Here is a 21,877-nt window from a genome sequence, read left to right as displayed (position 1 = left end):
TAGAAAGTGGCAAATACTGCTGAGATACAGTCTCCACCTCTTGCATGACAATATCAGTCTCTTCTACTTTTCTGGTGACCTCTGCTGCTTCCTTCTTTAGGGTCTCTAAAGTAGTTATGTTTGTGTCATCTAAAATATGTCCCTTCACTTCATTGAGAGCTTGTAGCAGAGATTTTTCTAACTGCCGCAAACGCAGTTGGAATTCACCTTAAGTAAAACAAATTGAGATCTGTGATCACACGCATTGCATATAACCTATACAAACATTTTATTCTATATCGTTTGTCATATCTCCTGTATGCTTTGAAACATAGTGTTACAAAATATCACATTCCTCAACTATAAAAAGAATAGCTGTATATTAGTAAGAGAGTGACTGTCAAGTTTATTCTCTGACTAATTATGACTCATTTTCATGGTTTGATTTTTAAGAAACCTACCTTGAAGTTTAAGGAGGTCAGAACGTTTTTCATCAACATCTGGTCTTTCAGCTTTCAGGACCTCATTCAGACACTGACTCTGTAAACTACTGCGAGTTATTGTGAAATTGACAAACGTAACACGAGAGCAGAGATCCGGGGGAAATTCAACCTATCAAAATAAATATCAGGATCATTTTGTTGGCTTAATATGTGTTCTGCCCTGCTGAAAGCTAAACAAATTTGTAAGTGTTCCTTACTGTTGGATCTCTGGTGGAGAGGAAGATGACAAAGGACGGTGACAAGTCAATATCTTGGTCTCCCAGGGTAATAAGCACTCGACCTCCAGTTCTCCGGACTTCATGATTCAGCACAGGATTCAGAATTGGGTCATAGCTCTCCACATCCTAAACAGCAGTACAATTGTGAGAGTAATGAACAGAACAGTAGCTAAAATGGACCTGTGCTGGAACAAGCTTGAATAAAGTTTGATCTGGATCACATTTTTTCCCCTGCTTGGGAAAAGGTCTAGTAGTAATCCACATGAAGATTTGGTCATGTGTGTAACTACTGTTAGTCCAATGTTATTCCCCATACAATAAGCTAATTTTTAGGATCAAGTACTATTCAGACATTTTGGATGATGGATTACATACCTAAGTAACGTTTCCTGTTTGGATTTCTTAATTTTGCTGTTTTCATTGTGTAGATATCAGATTATAACTAGCACCAAGAGGCCCCAATCAGAAGTGATGCTACCATTGTTACCTGAATCCTGCACCTCACAGTTTAAAAGCACAAACAATAAGAGGGTGATGGAAACCGACACCTTTGGAAAGTAAATTAATCTGTGCCTCAGTTTTACCATCTGTGCTATAGGGATAATATATCCTTATTTCTTAAGGCATGGGTGGCCAACCTGAGCCTGAGAAGGAGCCAGAATTTATCAATGTACATTTCCAAAGAGCCACAGTAATATGTCAGCAGCCCCCCATCAGTTCTCCCATCCACCGGCAGCCCCGCCGATCAGTACCTCTCCCTCCCTCCGCGTACCTCCCGATCAGCTGTGTGGGGTGGGAAGAGTGGGGGGCACTGGGCGGAGTGGGGGCAGGGATTGAGCAGCAAGCACCCCCTGGCACATTGGTGCCTATAGCTCCAGCCCCGGAGTCAGTGCCTATACAAGGAGCCACATATTAACTTCTGAAGAGCCGCATGTGGCTCCGGAGCCACAGGTTGGCCACCCCTGTCTTAAGGTGTTGTGAGGTGCTTGGATACTACAGAAATGGGTGCCATCTCTAAACAGATGTACTTTTTTATATACATGCATACATTTGCCTTTTTGTATTTTCATCAAGCCAATCTGGCTTCTCCCATCTGCTCCAACCTAGCTATTTCAACACTGACTATTTACTGCAGACATCCATAGAAGTGAGTTTTAAAGATTTTTTTTTAAAACCAGGAGCATTATAGATCAGTGTAGGGACTGTTCTGTGCAGAAGGGATGGTGTGTAAAGAGTCACTGAAGGGGAGTGGACAAGCAGACTGGATAGTCAAATCAGAAGGGGCACAATAGGTGACAAATTATTAAGTAGCAAGGGGCACACCTGAGAAAGGCCTTTAAATTTGACCTTGATATGGTAGGAGAGAGGGAGCAATGTGGTTAGAACAACAGGTAAGGAAGATGATGATCTTTGCTGCATTTTGATCCATTGTCTATACAAGGACCTTCATTTATTCATTACCTGAAAAGCACAGAATTGCCAGAGCAGCAATAAAACTAAGCCCCAGCAAGTGAAGATTTCAAGTGTACTTCCTAGGAAATGTAACCACAATTTTTTTTTAATTTATGTAAACAAGAGACTAACCTGGACGAGTAGAGGGTTACCAAATCTCAGTGCACTTTCCAAGTTCTTTCTGAAAGCATCATCCAAAAAGCTAGTACGAGTGATCTTACGGTCCTTGTATTCATTCATAATGAACTCTGTGGCTTGTCCAGAAGGATCAATGATCAGTGGATACCTAAATTAGTGAAAAAATATTTCCATCATATGACTGATTTAAGGCTTCTGATAGAAGCCATTTAGTCCACTCAGGTTGAGTTAATATTCTAAATCTTTTTTGGAGAATGTGGGCTCATGTAATGAAATATGGAGGGTCATTGTTTGGAGACGATAACATAGTTAAATGATCTAACTAGATACAATTATCAAAAGGGTACTTTACTGTTTCAGTCAATACAGACTAACAGTTTCAGTTTGAGCTAAGTTGGTATAATAGTGAAGTATACTAAAGATGCAAGTTGTTTTGCTTATAAACACAAGGGAAGGAGATTATTAAGACTTGCATTTAATTTGCTATCATGGGTACTATGTAGATATCAGACAGTGCTCAAAATTCTCTCAAAGCATTTATATTCAGTTGGATGATAAAGTTTCAATCAAGTTTTCCTTTTGATAGGTGTGTGCAAATTCCATTGACTTCAGTGGGAGTTCTGTGCACCGATCCATTGTTAAGTTTATCCCCATACATTCTGTACTTATTGTACAAATGAAGTACCTATTAAACCGCTTAAGCATGATAGCGTTTTCTGTGCACAGGTCATCTGCAGGTAGAGAACTTGCTTGCCAGCAAAGACGCTCATCTGCATTGGAAAGGTATTCTGTCCTTGCAATGTCTGTACGGAACTGAAGAGTAAAACATTATTATTACTTGCCCAAAGAGAGCCCAAAGTTTGATCAAATTTGATCTTTATCTTTTGTGAACACCTTGTGATTTCCCCTTTACGAAGCAGTAACTCATTACAATCAATGTTAACACTTGTGGTAGTCATGACATTAGTAATTGTGGAGCAATCTTTACCTGGATATTTGCTTGCTGCAAGTGATGGGACCATGTAGTGAACAAGTTCTGTCGCATTTGCTGGTCAAAGTACCCAGCATAAGCAATAAAAGCTCCTGAAAGCAAACAGTCTCCTGCAATAGTGGACATCTGGTTCTTGAAGGTTTCACTTGTCTTCTCCCATCTTTCACGTTCAGCAGACAGATTCTTCAAGAGTGCAGTGCTACGGTTTACCTAGAAATTAAGGAATGGTCAATATAATATACATCTTTATTCAAAATGAAGGCTCCCATAATTATCGCATTTGCAACCTATACGGACAGACAAGTGTGCCCAACACACCAGACTTTTGACCCAAATTTTCAGAATTACGTATGTCCAGAAAACAACTATGAGTGCATGCACAACTCTGGAAGTTTGGTTGTTAGTATTCTTGGGCTATGAATTTTATGGTTCTGGTAGTGGAAAGGGACAGAAGGATTGCAAACATTTTGGAAAACAGGATTAGAATGCAAAACAACCTTGACAAATTGGAGAACTGATCTGAATTCCGCAAGAGAAATTCAGGAAGGGGAAAAAAGAATAAATGCCAAACTACAGAACAGGGAATAACTGCTAGGACAGGGGTGGCCAACCTGAGCCTGAGAAGGAGCCAAAATTTACCAATGTACATTGCCAAAGGGCCACAGTAATATGTCAGCAGCCTACCATGAGCTCCCCACTCCCACCCTCCGCTCCTACTGCCCACAGGCAGCCCTGCGGATCAGCACCTCCCTGCACCTCCCGATCAGCTGTTTCGTGGCGTGCAGAAGGCTCTGGGCAGGAGAGGGAGGAGCGAGGGCACGACAGACTCAGGGGAGGGGGCGGGAAGGGGTGGAGTGGGGGCAGGGCCTGGGGCAGAGCCAGGTGTTGAGCAGTGAGCACTCCCCGGCACATTGGAAAGTTGGTGCCTGTAGCTCCAGCCCTGGAGTCAGTGCCAATACAAGGAGCCTCATTAACTTCTGAAGAGCCGCATGGGGCTCCAGAGCCACAGGTTGGCCACCCCTGGGCTAGGATCTAGGTGGCTAGGCTGAAGAGGATCTGGGGGTTATATCGGATCACAAATTGAATATGAGTGATCAATGTGGTGCAGCTGCAAAAAAGGTTAATATTCTGGAACGTATTAACAGGAGTGTTGTAAGACAGACCTGGGAGGTACTGGTCCCAGTCTATACAGCAATCATGGCTCAGCTGGATTACTGTGTCCAGTTCTGGATATCACACTTTAGGAAAAATGTGGACAGGTTGGAGAATTTCCAGAGAAGGACAACAAAAATGATTAAATGTTTAGAAAACCTGTCTTATGAGAAAAGGTTAAAAAACTGGGCATGTTTGGCCTCGAGAAAAAGACAACCACGGTGAAAGTCTTCCAATATGTTAAGGGCTGTTCTAAAGAGGACTGATCAATTGTTCTCCGTGTCCACTTAAGGTAGGTTGAGAAGCAAGGGGCTTAATCTGCAGCAAGGGAAATATAGATTAGATATGAGGAAAAAAACTTTCCAACTATAAGTAGTTAAGCTCCGGAATAGTCTTCCAAGGGAGGTTGTGGAATTCCCATTATTGGACATTTAAAAAAAAAAAACAGATTGGACAGACACCTGTCAAGGATAAAGGAGGTTTATTTTACCCTGCTGCAGCAAAGGGGGCTGGACTCGAGTTCACTTTCAGCCCTACATTTTTATGATTCCATCAGTGCAGCTTAAGGAACCAAAAAATAAGAGGACATTTGTATGGACCGTTTAACCTGACTTCACTAGTCTTGTCTGAAGAGAACATTAATATAGCAGTTACCCTGCAAGATAGTTTTAAAATATGAGAAAAGGCAGACACTCAACTCTATTAAAAACATTAAGTAATCACAATTCCTCTGAAACACATTTGAGACTTACAGAATTGATCATTTTAATGGGTGAATTTTGTGCTTGTGAAAGAGGACTGGCTTTGCTTTACCTATGCTAGCTTTCCTTGGTTGAGTAACATCCCACCTGCTAGCCTAGTCCTGATCAGACAGATTGCCAATTTAATTGGGTGCCCAGCATGAGGCAGTGACTGGAAGAGCAATCCTCACTCTGGTCTGTTTATCAATGGTCAGCAAAGCTCTTTGTAAGAAGTCCAAAGGAGGAAACATATTGAAAGGCAAACTGTTGTGTAGAGAGGCCATTAAAGCATTCTGTGTTAGAAAGGTATACAGAATGTTTGAAAGCCACTATTCCCACCCCCTGAAACATTAAAGAAAAGTCAGTAAAATGGACAAAATGGTACATTGAGTATTCTCACTTTTGCTTCAACTGCAGCCAGGTCCGCCTTAATTGCTTGAGCCTCCGAAATCAGCACTGCATACTCTTCCTTGTAGCGAGCAATACTGGCCTCGAGATCACGAATCATCTGTTCTACCTCATTAGCTTTCTGTTGATTGTCTTTGGCTTCATCCTCCAGTTTCTGTAGTTCATTGTGGAGGGGTTCTACTCGCTTCAACATATCAGCATAATTCAGCTGTGAAACATGTGAACAGTCAGTTCTAGATACTTTCTAGAATGGAACTTACCACGTGACTTGGGACCATGCAAGTCAGCAAGCATAATTTTTTATGGATTGAGGGCACCCCTCAGGATTTTAGGTATTCAGGCTTTCATTTTAAAAAGGTTAAGTTTCTAGTCTTCTACTTAAACTGATTCACTATTGTGAGTCTGCAGGTGGCCTGAAACAGCCAAGAGGTGTGAACTGCACTATTCATCTCACTGAAGCGAGAATGATGTTCTTTGAGAAGCCTCCAGATTTCAATCAAATTTCAAATTCAATCGTGCAGTGCAGAGACAATTGCCCATGATGCCAGAGCTCTCTTTCAGGGAGTGTAGGATGAAGGCAGGGGAGATCCTGCAATGAGTCTGGAAGGCTAGAAGAGGGAAGCTTATCCTATGGGGTAAGTACCAAATTAGTGTATCCTTTTCCCTGCACACTGGGATTAGCCTGCCCCTGCCCCCACTGAAGAAGCCCTCCAGTTTTCCCATAATAGCACTCTACTCAAGCTTCTAAAATCCCACCCGGAAACCCTCAGCCAAAGCCTACACCCACAAATAACCAACCTTGGCTTTGAATAGGGCTGGATGAGATGCCATCTGTGCTTGCCATTTACATTACTTCAGAGCTAGATGCCCTCCCCTCAATAAGACATGATCACACTGCTCTACAACATTCCCCACCCTTGTCAGGTGGGGGAAACGAGATCAAACAAGGCAACAAAATCTGGTCTGTGCGTACACAAACCTGGCTACAGAGCAAAAAGACCAGCCATTAGTCACTATTATTAAAACAGTGATTTTCAATTGTCTTTTGAAAAAGTAAGTTGTAGGGTTGCAATCATTATATACATGTTCTTATGAAATGTACTACAGGATCCTGTTAATCACAGAACAGTTAACAGAGTATTCAAGAAATAAATAAATAAAATTAATGGAGATATCCTATCTCCTAGAACTGGAAGGGACCTTGAAAGGTCATCAAGTCCAGCCCCCTCCCTTCACTAGCAGGACCAAGTACTGTTTTTGCCCCAGATCCCTAAGTGGCCCCCTCAAGGATTGAACTCACAACCCTGGGTTTAACAGGCCAATGCTCAAACCACTGAGCTATCCCTCCCCCATCTAACATTCAGCACCTTACTCTGCATGTTCACTTGAGACCAATTTCTGTTTTTACCTCTACAATAGCAAGCTAGACAAGATGCCACAGATCTTTGAGTGATGGAAGTCTGCCAATTCTGAGTCCTTGCATATTTCCAGCACCTTAGAACTTGCACTTATCACTAGGTGTTAGATTTCCCACAACACTGAAGCATTCTACATTGGCGCATCTACTGAAGATGAGTTACCTGTGCAATTGCCCATTTTACCATGGGACCACATGCTAAGGATGCTCGGTTTACGATTTCATAATTGTAACTTGGATTTGACATATAATTCTTCTTCATCTTTTCCCGGATGGAATCACTGCAAAAGAAGAGTTATGTTTGACACAGCATGTGTGCAAGTGCTGAATCTCTCAGCGCAGAGTTACTGAGAGGAAGTTGCCCCTTTACTACAGTAGATAAACTAAAACCAATACCTTATCAGTGGTTCTCAAACTGGGGGTCGGGACCCCTTAGGGGGTCGCAAGGTTATTACATGGGGTGTCACAAGCTATCAACCTCCACCCCAAACCCTGCTTTGCCTCCAGCTTTTATAATGGTGTTAAATATAAAAAAGTTTTTTAAATTATGGGGGGGGGGGGGAGGGGTGTCACACTCAGAGGCTTGCTATGTGAAAGGGGTCACCAGTACAAAAGTTTGAGAACCACTGCCTTAGATCTTCAGTATTAAAGTTGACAATGCTGCTGATGAAATTATCTCTGAGAATAATTGGTCTGTCTTTCTCTAGTCATTTGTCTCCTCACCCAACAAGAGAGAGATTGATTATAAAGCCAGTTTTACTGCAGCAGGAGGGTTGGCCATTGCTCTTACTTCAACAAGATGCTGCTTCCTTATAGAGCTCACAGCTATTAAGGGGATGAAAAAGGGATTCAGCATGCAACAATCAGGGATTTAAGGCTACTGCTGGGAAATAATGAAAGAAATTTAAGTTCAATTACTGGGAATAGTCTATACTCCAGTGCTCTGATGGCAGTATGTGCTACTCAGACTATACTTTAAAATTTATTTTAAGAGCAAAATTTAGCTCTGAGATGCACATCTTCTCCCTGATAGATCATCATCTTCATGAATATATGACAGAGTTTGATATTTTGTTCTCTGCATAAAAGGTGGAGATTCTGCACACACACGAGATGAATTCTGCTTTTTGTGAGGTAGAAACCAAACCCTAACATCACCAATTGTGACTACTAGTAAGATTTCTATTGTGAAAATCTTGTGAACAATTTATTTATATTCCCAGCAATAGCTCGGTACCTGCAGTTATTCACCTGATCTCCTCAGCAGAAAAGTTTACAATAGTTGGAATGAAGTTTTCCCTCATAATGATGGAACGTATCTGTTTCCAGTCAGTTGTACTTTCACCCAATAGTAGACAGATGGACTCTAGTGCTAGCTTCACTGCTCCAGGTGGGTTGGCCATAGAACGGACCTCTACCAGTTGCTGCTGCTTTATTGATTTTACAGTTAATCACAGTGGTCAAGCCAGATCGAGCAGGAGAAAGGAAGAGTATTGATAGGGGAGAAAAAGGAAGAAAAGACAGCAAAACAGTAAGGACAGGAATTAGCAAATCTTCATTGACATTGTTGAGAGATTTTTAAGCTTCAGGTAACATCTAAAATGAATTAAACCTCTCTTGTAAAAACCAAATGGTTTCCACATTTTGAAAACTCTCCACCAGTATGCTCATGTGAGAGAGAGCAAGCTGAACTATCAGAGGCCTCCAAGTACCACTACAAGAGCAAGAGTTTGCACGTGGCAGCTATGTTGAGTTCACAGGAGCCTAAAAACAAGGCTGTGCCTCTACAGCGAGAGGCCGTATACCTAGGCAAATAGTGAGTTAGAAGTCCTTCCTCCTCTTATGCAACCCACTGATAAGCCATTGTAACCAAGTCTTGAGTAACTAAGTTGTAGGTAGTATTTCCATTCACGATACTTATGTAGCGTTTATTAAATCACTAATTCCATGAACTGGACACTGCTATCTCTTAAGAGGCAGCAGCAGCAGAAACAGAACACGTTAGGGGTTTGTCTAGAAAACAGTGAGCAACAAGCTGGTGTCTAAGAGCACAGCAAGCTAGCGTGCTGTAGACTAACTGACTATGTGGACCATATTACTGCATACCAGAAATTTCCTAGCGTTTGTTGACCTACTCCTGTTTCAGGAGTTCCAATTCTAATGTACCCTGGTATACTGAAAGATAGTAAGTAAATCTAGCAAAGCTTGGCAAAAAACAGTGAACCATTAAGACAGTTTATTGCGCAAAGTTTAATAAAAATACTGCTTAGAATGCAAGTCTACAGTAGCAATAATTGGAAGTTTGGAAGCTCAGTAGTGCTAGTGAACTATTTTCCTTTCTACTGCTGCCACACTAAAGATTAAGATACTGCTGATAAAGGGATGAACCCAAAGTTCACTGAAGCAAATGGAAGCACTCCCACTGACTTCAAGAGCCTTTGGATCAGCCCCAAACCCCTAAAGGATGGCATGCTGTAGTTATTTGTCAGTGTTGACTTACCATTCTGAGCATCAATGACAGCAGGCTCGACTTTGTCTAGCTCCTCCTTCACACTCATTTGCTTATCTGCAATTACTGCTTGCTGTTCGTGCAGCTTCTCTTGAATGTCTTGGCTCATAACCTAAGAGAAAGATTGTGCGACCTTTAAGATATTATTTCTAAATATACTGTACATGTGCAAAAGGTAAAGAAAGCTTTGATTTCACCTTTTTCTTCTCAGCTTCTTGCTGATGCTTCACCATTTTTTTCAGCTTGTCATTAGCTGCTGCATTCTTTACTTCCAACTCCTGGCTCTTTATTCTCAAGTCCCTACGCAGTTCTTCCACCTGACATGAATGGTAAGATTAGAGTCTGTACAGACTAAACTCAGTTTTAAAATGTTTTAATAGCTCTAATTTTATATTAAAAAGCAAAGTTTAAAGGTATGTACCTGGTCAACAGTTTCCTTGATCTTTCGAAGACCAACATTCAAATGCATCTGCTGTTCCTCCAGCTCACTCCTTTTCTCATTGAACAAGTTGACATAATGGTTGATGAAGTCCAAATAGTGACGTGGTGTGATGGCCATAGTTCTGCCTCCCCATTTTGCTAGACGAGCGTTAGCCTTCCCAAAGGAAAAAGATTTTGTCAAAAGTTAGTATATATAAAAGATTAGGATTATATAATATCTAGATTTTTTTAAACTCAAAACCGTCACAGCAGCAACACTGTTGTACTGAACTTGCGTCAGTCCACTAGAACATGACATTAGAGATCTGAGTAGCATGGCAGAACACACCTGATGAAGGGTCTGATGAACAAATACACAACTATTTACAATAGCTTCCCTATGTGATGGCGGTTGTGGTAACTTCTCATACACAACTGGCATATAGTCTGGCACAATGTAGTTTGGCTTCTCAAGATCCATTTTGCTTGTAAACTCTTTGCCAACTTCGTACAGTGCTTCAGTTGACCAGTCTCCGAACCAGTTCAAGACACACCTGCAGACAGGACAAGACGTATTACAACTTCCAAAATTTCTTTTTTCAAGAGGGTATTAACAATATTCTTAATTAAAAAAAGACAGACCTGAAGTGTTAAGATACTCTGGGAGCTAACCTACAACAAAGTAAGTAAGTTACCTGTTGAAGAGAGATGGAGAAGTAGCTGCTCTGTCCTTCAGGCCCTCAGAAGATGGGTTCATGGTGAACACAACATGGAGATTGTGAATAACTTGACTGGTGAACCATTTGTACAGTTCTTCATGTGAATCTAGCATTAAACCTTCTTTCTGTGCTCCCTCTTTACATTGAGTCATAAGGGTGGCATATTCATCTCCTTCAAAGAGACCAGGAACCTAATCCAGGAAATAAGTATATTTTTCTTAAAGGCTTGATTTTCCCTGCATAACTGCTACTTTACACAGATTTACTCAAGTTACCTCTCCATTGGCCAGAAGATTATTCATTTTTTCCACGAATCCAGAATCCAGTACATTTGACTCATCCATTATAAATGCTATTTTCTCATTCTTGCAGCCAGAGCGTCTGAAGACCGTTCTCAGATCTTCATCAAAGTCTTCACCTGTGTATTTTCTATGAACCTATAAAGATTTAGCAATAGTTACTGATCTTTTTTTAGCCCTTATCGTCCCACACAATGACTTATCTTTATACATTTATCTTACCAAAGATAGAATATCTGCAAGACAACTGCAAGCTTTAACAGTCAATTTTTTTGTTGAGTGATAGAACTAAACCAACCTTTATTTGGTAAACACTTAAACCATTCATCCAAGCCACAAATCGTGAGAGAGTAGTTTTCCCTGTTCCACTAACTCCAATGAGAAGCAAGTGACCCTGAGGCTGGCGGAAGATTCTGAAAGAGATTGGTACTTCAAGTAAGTTTACTGCTTGATAAATTGTGAATTAGCCACAACATTTCTAAACCTCCTTTCCTTGCAAACTTAACCTGGTTTTTTTTTTTAGTACTGTGACTGGTTCGGGGGCACACTGAAGTGACTATTGGCAATATTTCTCAGTCTGCTACAATTCCAACCTTGCAGTGCTCCCTTTACAGAATGCCTCTCCCAAGTAGAACACCAGTATAAACTGGTGTGCCATTCTGGACTAGTCTGAATACAGATTTGTTTTACAATTCAAACTAGACAAACCCAGAAGTTGGAAATTCAGCTTACCGGTCAATTCTTAGCACATGATCCAAAACTTCATTGAACAGCACTAGTGGCACATCAAGTTCTTCTTCATAAAACACTTTCAGCCTGGCTTTTACATAGTCTCTCAGCTCTTCCTGATCCACTGGGATATAATCCTAGAATAAGGAGGCCAATATGTAAGCAAAAGATCTAAGACTAGAATTTAAGACTAAGGGAGAGATTCTAACCCTGCTGACCCCTCTGTGCTGGATAAAGGGGCTGGAGTGACACGAATTCCCAACTCAAGAATTGAGGATGACAGCCACAGGGAACCCCTCAGACTCTGATGTAGCATGTGCCACAGGCAGGGCCTATAATGTCACATGCCATGGCAGCAGTGCTGCCCAGAATTTCTCCAGGCACCTGGGAACTGGCTTGCACAATTTAGACAACCCATTAAGGCTCAAAGCTACCTTAAGTTCCCCCCACCTCACCCCACTCCCCCCCTGGCTAGGAGTTCTGTGCTGTGCCTCTTAGCAGCATAGTTCAGACTTTCACTTTAAGTTGAAAAAACTAGTTTGCACAACAGCTCAGATGCTGCATTTAAATCAATGCACAAATAGAAAATGCATCATGTCTGCAGAGCCACTGTAACGTAAGGCATTTAAAATGATCTACTGCTTACTTTCAGAGGCAATATAAGTCAGTATATTCCATAAGTGCCAGAAAATTCCCAGGTAGATAGGTATTTGTGCTCCTCCTTGGCACTTTTACCATCACTGCAAATTCCTGATTTGAATACACATATGGCTCAACTTGTTTGAGGTATGTTACCTAATACACTGGGTGCATGTATGTTAAGTGCATTTTCATAAGTCTAAACAGACAGGAGCACATTTAGCCAGCAGGCACAGAAGTAGATTTATGAATACCTGCTTGGACGTTGAAAAGCAAACCCTAAAACATTCAGAGCGACGAGCTTTACAATCACATATTAGCATTACACAATTGTTTCTTGAAGTCAACTGCAACAGTTGAAGCCATATAAAGGATTGGGGCGGGGGGGAGCAGAAGAAAATCTAAGGCCACGAACAGTTTATTGATCAGACATTATTGTTCGTTATGAGACAACTATGGCATTTATTGTTCTGAAAGCATATAGCCAGATACAAGATTGAGTATGCTTGTACTCCACAATCATACCACCTTGGGTCATACCTCAGATCAAGTTATGCAATGATCTGACTAACATCACTTGGGAGACCAAGGGAAAACCAGGATGCTAGGAAATGAAGCTTGTGACTCAGTGGGTGGCACTTCTCCTTTGAGTCATTAGTTAGCCAGTGTGGTTACGGACACCATTGGCTTATTTGTTAAACAAGCCAAAGAGACAACCTACATCTTCTAACTGCACTAGTCCAAGACCCCAAGATACTTTCTGCAATTGTTACCCTCAATATTCTAGATGAGTCCCTGTTTGGGTATATGCTCTGCCTTCTAATTCACAGTTCTACTCCCTTGGTACCCGGACAGGTTCTGCTATGTGCTGGATACCCATCATGCCATGCCGCATCAAATGTGTTTGCTTACCAACTCCAAATGGTTAGCAATCCTTATTGTCAAAGGTAAATTCCATCACATCATGGACTGTGCTTAGTATGCTAGAAGAAGCGCTGCCTAAGAGAAGTGGTTGGCAAAGATTCACTCTCTTATTCTGATACTTTGTGTCTGCAACTGCCAATATCAAGGCTTCTATTGAGATATCCCTCTTTACCTTTGACAGCCAATTGCTGTACAAGATGGGTCTGCTCATAGCTTTCTCTTTGTCTATGTTGGGGAAATGTTTCAGAGCTACCATATCAATGTTTTCATCAGTCCAACGTCTCTCCTCATCTTCCACAAGTCTAGTTAGAGAGAGACACAGTTACAAGCAAGCATGCAACACCTATTAAAAACAGATACATGTGAAGGACACACCAAGTACTATAAATAGCAAGTTAAGGCAAAGGGTAATACTATTGTACATATAGGTCAGTTCTATCTACTTGGAACTACTTAGCAATCCAACAGACACTGCTCTTACCCTGAGCTTAGAGAACTAGATTTCAAATCCACAAAGGTATTATTCTTCATATTTAGGTTATGTGTATAAGCCTTTGTAGGTGGCACTTATTTTATGAACTTAAACTTTTGTTCATTTCTACAATTTGTACTTTTAATACTATTTCCATAGTTTCTTTACCTGTCTTGGAAGAGACGCAAGGCTTCGTGTGCCCAAATCCTAATAAGGCCTTCAACAGGTAAGGTTTCTAATAGTCTTAAGGCTTCAGAGATACCTCTCACCCATCGAGTCATTTCACGAGGTGAATAAATGTAGTGTGGCTGTGTGTCCTGGGTGAACCTTTCCTAAAAATTCAAAACACTGGGTATAGTATCTAATGGGATAAAGTTATGCAACAATAATTAACATGCAAACAATGCTTCTCATGCCCCCATCTCACAACTGCTAATAAAAACAGGGTAAGCAGGCAGCAGGCCAAAACAAAAAGCACTGGGATTTATCTAAAGTGGCAAAGTAACAAGGAAAGAGGACTAGTCAGCAGAAGTTGGGAATAGTGTGTAGAGCAAGTTACCTGTGACATTGTGTAGAACTCTACCATGGCAGCAGTAAGAGGTTCTGCATATGTGCGGAGCGATGGGATAAGCCTCAGCATTGCACGATTGAATGTTCCATATATCTGAGTAAGTGAAGCTGGTCCAGGATAGTCCACATACACCACAGGGACATGGCGTAAAAACCTGAAAGAGGTCCAATAGCTTAGTGTTCATACCAGGAAAGACTTCATCCAACTCAGCTAGACTAGACCTGACCTATCTATTTTCAATATTCAAAACAACTGCCATCCTTGGTGGAGATTTCATCTCAAATTAAGCCACTAAAAGTCAAAGTAGGAGAGTCAATTACTGACTTGTACTCTGCAATATCACATCATATCGGTTTGTTTCTGATCCAAGCTGCTTGTTTCATAGGGTAAAAATAACTATTAATTTCACAACAGCATTCTCAGCCTCTGAAGTGAGTAATGTTCAGCACTCACCTTAGCCACCACCCCGTTGGCTAAAACAAAGTCCTCTTTGAAGTACAGGAATGTGAATGGAGTACAGTCTGTGTTCTTCATAGATTCTAAGGCCAGAAGAAATCTTGTCTAACCTCCCATATAAAACAGGTGGTAGAACTTCCCCAAAATAATTCCCAGGGCATCTTTTAGAAAAAAATGCTACTATCTCGATTTAAAAATTGTGAATGATGCAGAATTCACCCTTGGTAAGTTATTCCAATGGCTAATTACTCTCACTGTTAAAAATGTATGCCTTGATTCCAGTTTGAAGTTGTCTAGCTTCAGTCTAGCAAAGAAAGGTATAACATGATCCAGTGGCTGGAAGCTGAAGAGCCCATTATTAAATATTTGTTCCCCATGTTGGTCTGTGAGTACCTATCAAGTCCCTCCTTAACCTATTCTTTGTTAAACTAAATAGCTTGAGCATTTTGAGTCCATCATTATAAAAGCACATTTTCTAATCCTTTATCATTCTTGTGGCTCTTCTCTGAACTCTCTTCAATTTGTCAACATCTTTCTTGAATTGTGGGCACCAGAACTGGACACAGATTCCAGCAGTGGTCACACCAGTGCCGAATACAGAGATCAAGTAAGCCTTTTTATTCCTATTTGTGATCCCCATTTAAGCATCCCAGGATTGCATTAGCTCTTTTGGCCACAGTGTTCCATGTTCAGCGGGGAGCTCAAGTTCAACTGATTATCCACAATGATCCCCAAACCTCTCTCAGGATAGAGTCCCCCAACCTGTAAGTATGGCCAACCTTCTTTGTTCCTAGATGTATACATTTACATTTAGCTTTATTAAAATGCATATTAACTGCTTGCGCCCAGTTTACCACGTGACACCGATTGCTGTGAATCAGTGACCTGTTCTCGTCATTATTTACCATCCTCCCAATTTTGGGTCCTCTGCAAACAGTCAGTGATTATTTTGTTCTCTTCCAGGTAACTGATAAAGATGTTAAAAATCATATGGCCAAGAACCAAACCCTAATGGAAATAAGCCCACTCAATAATGGCTCCCCGTTAATAGTTACATTTTGAGACTTATCAGCTAGCCAGTTTTTAATCCATTTAATGGGTGCCATGTTACTTTTATATCATTCTAGTTTGTTTTTGTTTTTAAACCAAATTGCCATACAGTACCAGGTCAAATGCCTTACCTAAGTGAGTATATTATGTCAACACTATTACCTTTATCAGCTAAACTTGCAATCTCATCAAAAACAACAAAGTTAGTTTGACAGGATCTATTTTCCATTAACCCATGTTGATTTGTATTAGTTACATTGCTCTCTTTTAGTTAACAATCAAGTCCTGTATCAGCCACGCCATTATTTTGGCTGGGATCTAGGTCATCCCATTTACCCTTTTTAAAAACTGGCATTTTAGCAGCTTTCTTCCAGTCTTCGGAACTTCCCGTGCTCCAAGACTTATTGAAGATCAACAGGAGCTTGCTGGACCATTAATGAGCAGCTCATTTGGATGCAAGGTATTTTTAAACCAATATTTGATGCTACAAACTAGATTCCAGTATTAGAATGTAAAGGCATCAGATACTCCATTTTGCAGATCAGGACTATAGTTTTAGTAGCTTCAGACTAGTATTTACCTATTTGAAAGCGGTTTCCTTCCAGGATCAGTAGGTGGGTTACAAGCTCCAACAAACTGAATCCTCTCTAATTTCACCCAGGTCTGATCCGATGTACGGTAGAAGCCTCCATGTTCCACCATCTGAATGAGGGAATTGTTTTAATACAAGAAAGTTCCCATAATAATATAATAGTATAATCCTTAGTTTCACAACAAAACAAACCTGTCTAATGAAGGATATGACTCTCTGCGTGCCATACTTATCCATATCTGGCAAGTTGATTTCATCACAGAACAGCACCAGCCACTTTCCTAGCTGCACAGGAGCCAGCACCACTCCATTAGGTGTACGCCTGTACTCACAGTAATGATCAAAAGTTTTCAAAAGTAGCTCTGGGGTAGTAGCACTAGAGAAGTTAAGTCCAACCACCTTAAAAAAAAAAAAAAACAAAAACCAAGGGTGAAAGAGGTAAATCCATGAAGACATTTGATACATTTTAATAGTTTAAAGTCTTAGAACCAAGTTTCAGTAGATTATCATTCCTCAGTAACAAATATATGTTACAACTTGGCCTTCAGATTGAAAATATATGCTGTAGGTTGACTAGATACTGATCACTGGATGCTGTTTACACAAGTATTTGGATCACTACAGATATGTAAAATTCCTTATAGACTGTCATCAAAGTCTGTTATCTGCCAGTTGTACCCACTTGTTAGAATACATACCGTCTCTCAACACTGTTAACTGGTTTAAACACTCATACCTAGACGGAACAGCCACCTGAACTCGAAATACTTTTGATTTAATACTAAACAAGTGAAAAAAAAAAAAAAGCCAGTACTACTGGTGCTAGTTAGAAAGGAACAATAGATGGCCTTGACATGAAGGGACTCCTGGAGTTCGGAAGAGTCTAGATCTTCCTGGTGACTATGGGCAAGACACTAATTTCTGCTTCAGTTTCCACTCCCATTTTACAGATCTTATAACACTCTATGAGGTAGTAACAGTTAGGATACATTCATTTAGCTGAGCAAAGAGCTCTGATACAATGAAGTTTTTACCATGTAAGTAGAGAGGTGTTGCAGTAATCATTAGAGTAACCTTGTAGGCAGCTTTTACTTGTTATACATTTGCAATTATTCAATAACGTACATATAAACAGAATAGTTACCTCCATATCAGGGAGGGCTCTGAGAGCACTGAAAAGGGTCATAGTCTTTCCAGAACCTGGTGGGCCACAGAGCACCAGGGGTTTGTGTTCCGCTAGCCAAGTATACAGCAAAGCTTCATGGCGGACGGTATCTAGGGTTGGTACTACAACATCAGGAGCAGCAACCTTGTGTGTCTCAACTTCAATCTGAGGAACCTTGGACTGCCATGGGACCCACTCACCTGTAATCGACACCTAGGTGAACAGAAATATAGTTAATGTATAAAATTTAGTAGAGAAATGGGTTCCAATGGGGTTCTCATCACAACCCCAGCTTATTTTACACAACTTCATGCTTTAATCTGTGAACTCAGTTAAAATTTTAACACCTGCAAATTTGATGCTGTGGGACTAGTTTAGAAGACGTTTGGACTACACAGTACATTATGTACCAACTGAACAAACAAACAAACAAAAAGGCAAAAAAAAAAAATCAATTGTAGAGTGGCTTGCCTTGAGCTAACTTGTGAGATACTGATTTAATCCCATTGAGAGAGGTTAATTTAGAAATAGTGTCATTCAGGTTTTGTTTCCTTAGGAATTAGGTTTTTAACCTATACCAAGTACAAGAGGCTATTACCTCATAATCAATTATGGGTATGTTGGGTGCTGTGGGCCATGGTACAGTGGTGATTCTCCTAATGTATTCTCCCAGCTCTGCTCTCATTTTCAGACGGCTGTCTCCAGAGAGAGACCACAGTATTGCATAGACCAGGTATCTCTGATGGAAGACAGGAGAAAGATTAGTCCACACAAATGCAAAAAAGTATTACTTGTGTTCGAAGGACAGCTGAAGAAAATACAAGGAGAGCCTGGTAACTGTGTTCATCTTTAGGCTTTCAGATCACTTTACTGCAGTATTTACTTTACCTGGATATAACGCTCCAGTTGATCTATCTGCATAGGGAAGTCGGGATGGTTTGCATTGTACTGGTCTACATTGCGGCAAGCCTGATGCAACATAGAGAACAATGAACCAAGACAGCGCAAGCGAGTGAGGTCCATGATATGCTCTAACTTGAAAGCATGTTCAAGAGCTTTAGTCACCAGTCCATTAGATGTGAAATAGGGCTGCATAATTGTTGCTGCATCTCTTTGAATCTGTTGGTAAAGACATTAGCATTGTTCAAGGAACTTGGTTTGTAGTCTTAAGTCATAACACTACATTTTAAAATAAGTTTGTCTATAGCATGGGTTCAAAGTGTCATACTTTAATTGGGGAATACAACATGCAAGTTATATTTTGTTAACTCAATCTCTATTTATATTCAGTACAGCCTGTAAGATTAGGAAGTGCCTCGAAAGCTTCTTTTAGTGGGTCTGGTGTCAGTCCACAGTATTACAATCCATTCCAAGATATACCTGCAACATTGGAGAAGCTGCTTCTTCACTTTCATCTTCTTTGCCCTTTCGCCTGCGCTGAGCTTCCTCTTCACCTTCATCCAGAGGGATGTTTCGTAGTCTGGCCAAGAAGTTATTGAATATCATGTCAGTGCTTAAGACATCTTCACTGAACCAGACCATTCCGCACCTTGACACTGTGGCCAGAGTAGCATATTTCAGATCCTGTACCTCAAACATGATACGCACCTAGAGAGAAAGTGCACACATTTAAAATAAGTTAGATTTTATGTTCTACTGAATCTATTACAGTAATTCCTCACATAACGTCGTCCCGGTTAACGTTGTTTCGTTGTTACATCACTGATCTGTTACAGAACATTTGGGTGACCAGACAGCAAATGTGAAAAATCGGGACGGGGGTGGGGAGGTAATAGGAGCCTATATAAGAAAAAGACCCAAAAATCAGGACTGTCCCTATAAAAATCAGGACATCTGGTCACCCTAGAGAACATACTTGTTTAAAGTTGCACAATTCTTCCTTATAGCGTTGTTTGGCAGCCGCCTGCTTTGTCCACTGCTTGCAGAAAGAGTAGCCCGTTGGAGCTACTGGTGGGGGCTTGGAACCAGGGTGGACCGGCGGTGCTCCTATCAGCTCCTCTAAGTTCCCTGTGCAGCAGCTGCCCAGCAGGCTATCAATTGCTGGGCAGTTCAGGTATCCCTGCCCCCACTGCCGTGTGCTGCTCTGACCCTCTGCCTTGGAGCTGCTCCCGGGAGCCTCCTGTTTGCTGTGCAGGGGGTGGAGGGAAGAGGGGTGCTGATGTCAGCGTGTCTCCCTCCCCATACCCCATCTCCACGGAAGGGGGCAGGGGGGAGGAAGAGAACAGGACAGGGCTCAGGACGGAGGGAGCTTGCTGGCAGCAGCTGCTGTCTCAACTTGCTGATCTACCTAAAAAAGCAGTGTACTTAGAGTGGGGTCAGTGTACTTAAAGGGCAATGTGCTTCACATACCCACGGTGTGTGTGTGTGTCTCTCTGTGTCACAACCCCTCCCACACGTTGTGTGTGCGTGTCTCTCTCACACACACACACACACACACCCCCTCGGCACTTTGGAAAGTGGAGGGAGTGGTGCACGCCAGTGGGATAGCATGAGTTCATCATCACGTTCAGTTTCCACAGGGAATGTTTGCAGCCACTGCCATGCTGTGTCTCCTCCCTCCATTCCTGCTGCCTTGTAGAGTGTGAGGCTCCATTAACAATGTGTTAACCCTCGAGGGCTCAGCCGGGTGCTAGTTCATCATTTACCAATAAGGCATTCCCTCGGAAATATCCCACCCTCTGACTCCACCACCTCAACCCAGCTTCACAGTCATCATTGCTGTGTACATTAAATTGTTTGTTTACAACTTATACTGTGCGCGCACACAAACACACACACACACACACACACACACACTTGACTTGTCTAGTGAAAAACATTTCCCTGGGACCTAGCCCCCCCACGACCCCCATTTACATTAATTCTTATGGGGAAATTGGACTCACTTAACATTTTGCTTAAAGTAGCATTTTTCAGGAACATAACTACAATGTTAAACGAGGAGTTACTGTAAAAGCTGTTAACATGCTTCTCTAAACTCCCCAAAAGCCAATATGTGGTATAAAAATTAGTTTTGTCTTGAATACATAAAATACTTTATGAAGTTAACACCTAATTAGACATTCATGCATGATCTAGTATTTCCTAGTCTGGAAGGGTCAAGGTAAACCGGACATGACAAACTCCATAACCACAGAAGGGTTTTTAAGCAATTCAACCAGACTATTGCATAAGATCACTTTTGCTCTGATGCAATATTAACTTTACTCTGTGCCCACAGGTTGTGTGATGAGAGCCTGTTCATGTCAGCTACCAAAAGCAGCAGAGAGATCAAATTTTTAGTAGATTAAACTATTTAGAAATGCTAAAATGTTTGTAAAAACAAAAAGAACTTTACATTTGGTGGAAGGCTGAGACGTTCTCCATTGGGCAGAGTCAGCAGTTTGTTGTCATCCAACACGGAGTTTAAGTTCTCCACCCATTCAGGATCTACATCCCCATCAAAGATGATCCACTGTCGTTTTTGCAATTCACCTCTCACATTGTCTATGATCCTAAGTTCAGGAAAGCATTTAGTGTAGGTTAAAAAACAGAGTAATTTTCCCTTCCCTCAATCCTCCATGGCAATGACAACATGCAAGAATATCTCTAATAGCCACTTCTTAACTTATACGCTATTCATGTTTAAGACTCACTTTCTCAGGACATGTGTAAACAATCCATCTGTCCATTCTCTGGTATTTGGATCCAAAGTACCATAGAGGTGATCTTTGCTGATTGCTTTTGGATCAATGATGTGAGCAACACCTTCTACACCCTCTAGCCGCTCCAGGGCTTTTAGCAGCACTCTCCAAGCCATGCTCTTTCCACTTCCAGAAGGACCCACCATCATCAACCCATGATTGATCTGGGTAATTTGATAGAGCTGAAGAACCTGTGACAAAACAGAAGGATCTGTCATTTAAGACTTGCATTTATTAAAATTCAAACCTATTAATCTGGAATCACTTAAAGTTGAAACTTATTTTAGGTATTCTGTCTATTTGGGGAGCAGTTGTATTTGATTTCTGTATCACGGAATATGGAAAGTGTTATATGTACTTTGTCAACTCTACATTGTAAGATTTACAACCATCACAACGTACCTTTTCGACCCACATGCCACCAACTTCTTCTCCATCACCATATGTAAGGTACATTTCCTGACACACTTTCTTAAGCTCCTCTCGCAGGGCTGTCATTTCACCACAGTGATACTGTACTCCAGGGAATACATCAGACAAGAGACTGAACAGCAATGGGATGTCTTCTGCAATAAGTTTGGGTACCATTGTTTCACACACACTCTGGATCAAAATCTACATGGAAAATTT

At 41.2% G+C, this 21,877-nt stretch overlaps 1 protein-coding gene across 1 annotated transcript; it reads right to left on the bottom strand.

The window, feature by feature from the left end:
- Window positions 1-4: 4 nt before the first annotated feature.
- LOC112124759 (cytoplasmic dynein 1 heavy chain 1) lies at window positions 5-21,856 on the bottom strand (the record flags this gene model as incomplete). Its single annotated transcript, XM_026646986.1, has 29 exons — window positions 5-207; window positions 441-591; window positions 680-826; window positions 2,285-2,438; window positions 2,976-3,103; window positions 3,279-3,491; window positions 5,574-5,789; window positions 7,162-7,279; window positions 8,250-8,445; window positions 9,499-9,619; window positions 9,705-9,824; window positions 9,929-10,102; window positions 10,277-10,481; window positions 10,623-10,837; window positions 10,922-11,083; window positions 11,244-11,358; window positions 11,678-11,811; window positions 13,410-13,539; window positions 13,878-14,041; window positions 14,269-14,434; window positions 16,367-16,488; window positions 16,571-16,777; window positions 17,523-17,756; window positions 18,142-18,282; window positions 18,432-18,662; window positions 18,924-19,151; window positions 20,902-21,058; window positions 21,200-21,438; window positions 21,650-21,856. Coding segments are annotated over 29 exons (4,998 nt in total), but the record flags the coding sequence as incomplete, so codon positions are not given.
- Window positions 21,857-21,877: the final 21 nt, after the last annotated feature.

The sequence above is a fragment of the Terrapene carolina genome, unplaced genomic scaffold (assembly GCF_002925995.2).
Source record: "Terrapene carolina triunguis isolate 2854851 unplaced genomic scaffold, T_m_triunguis-2.0 Scaffold50392, whole genome shotgun sequence".
NCBI lineage: Eukaryota > Metazoa > Chordata > Testudines > Emydidae > Terrapene > Terrapene triunguis.
The sequence above is the reverse complement of the archived record's forward strand: the minus strand, read 5'-3'. Positions and strand labels throughout refer to the sequence as shown.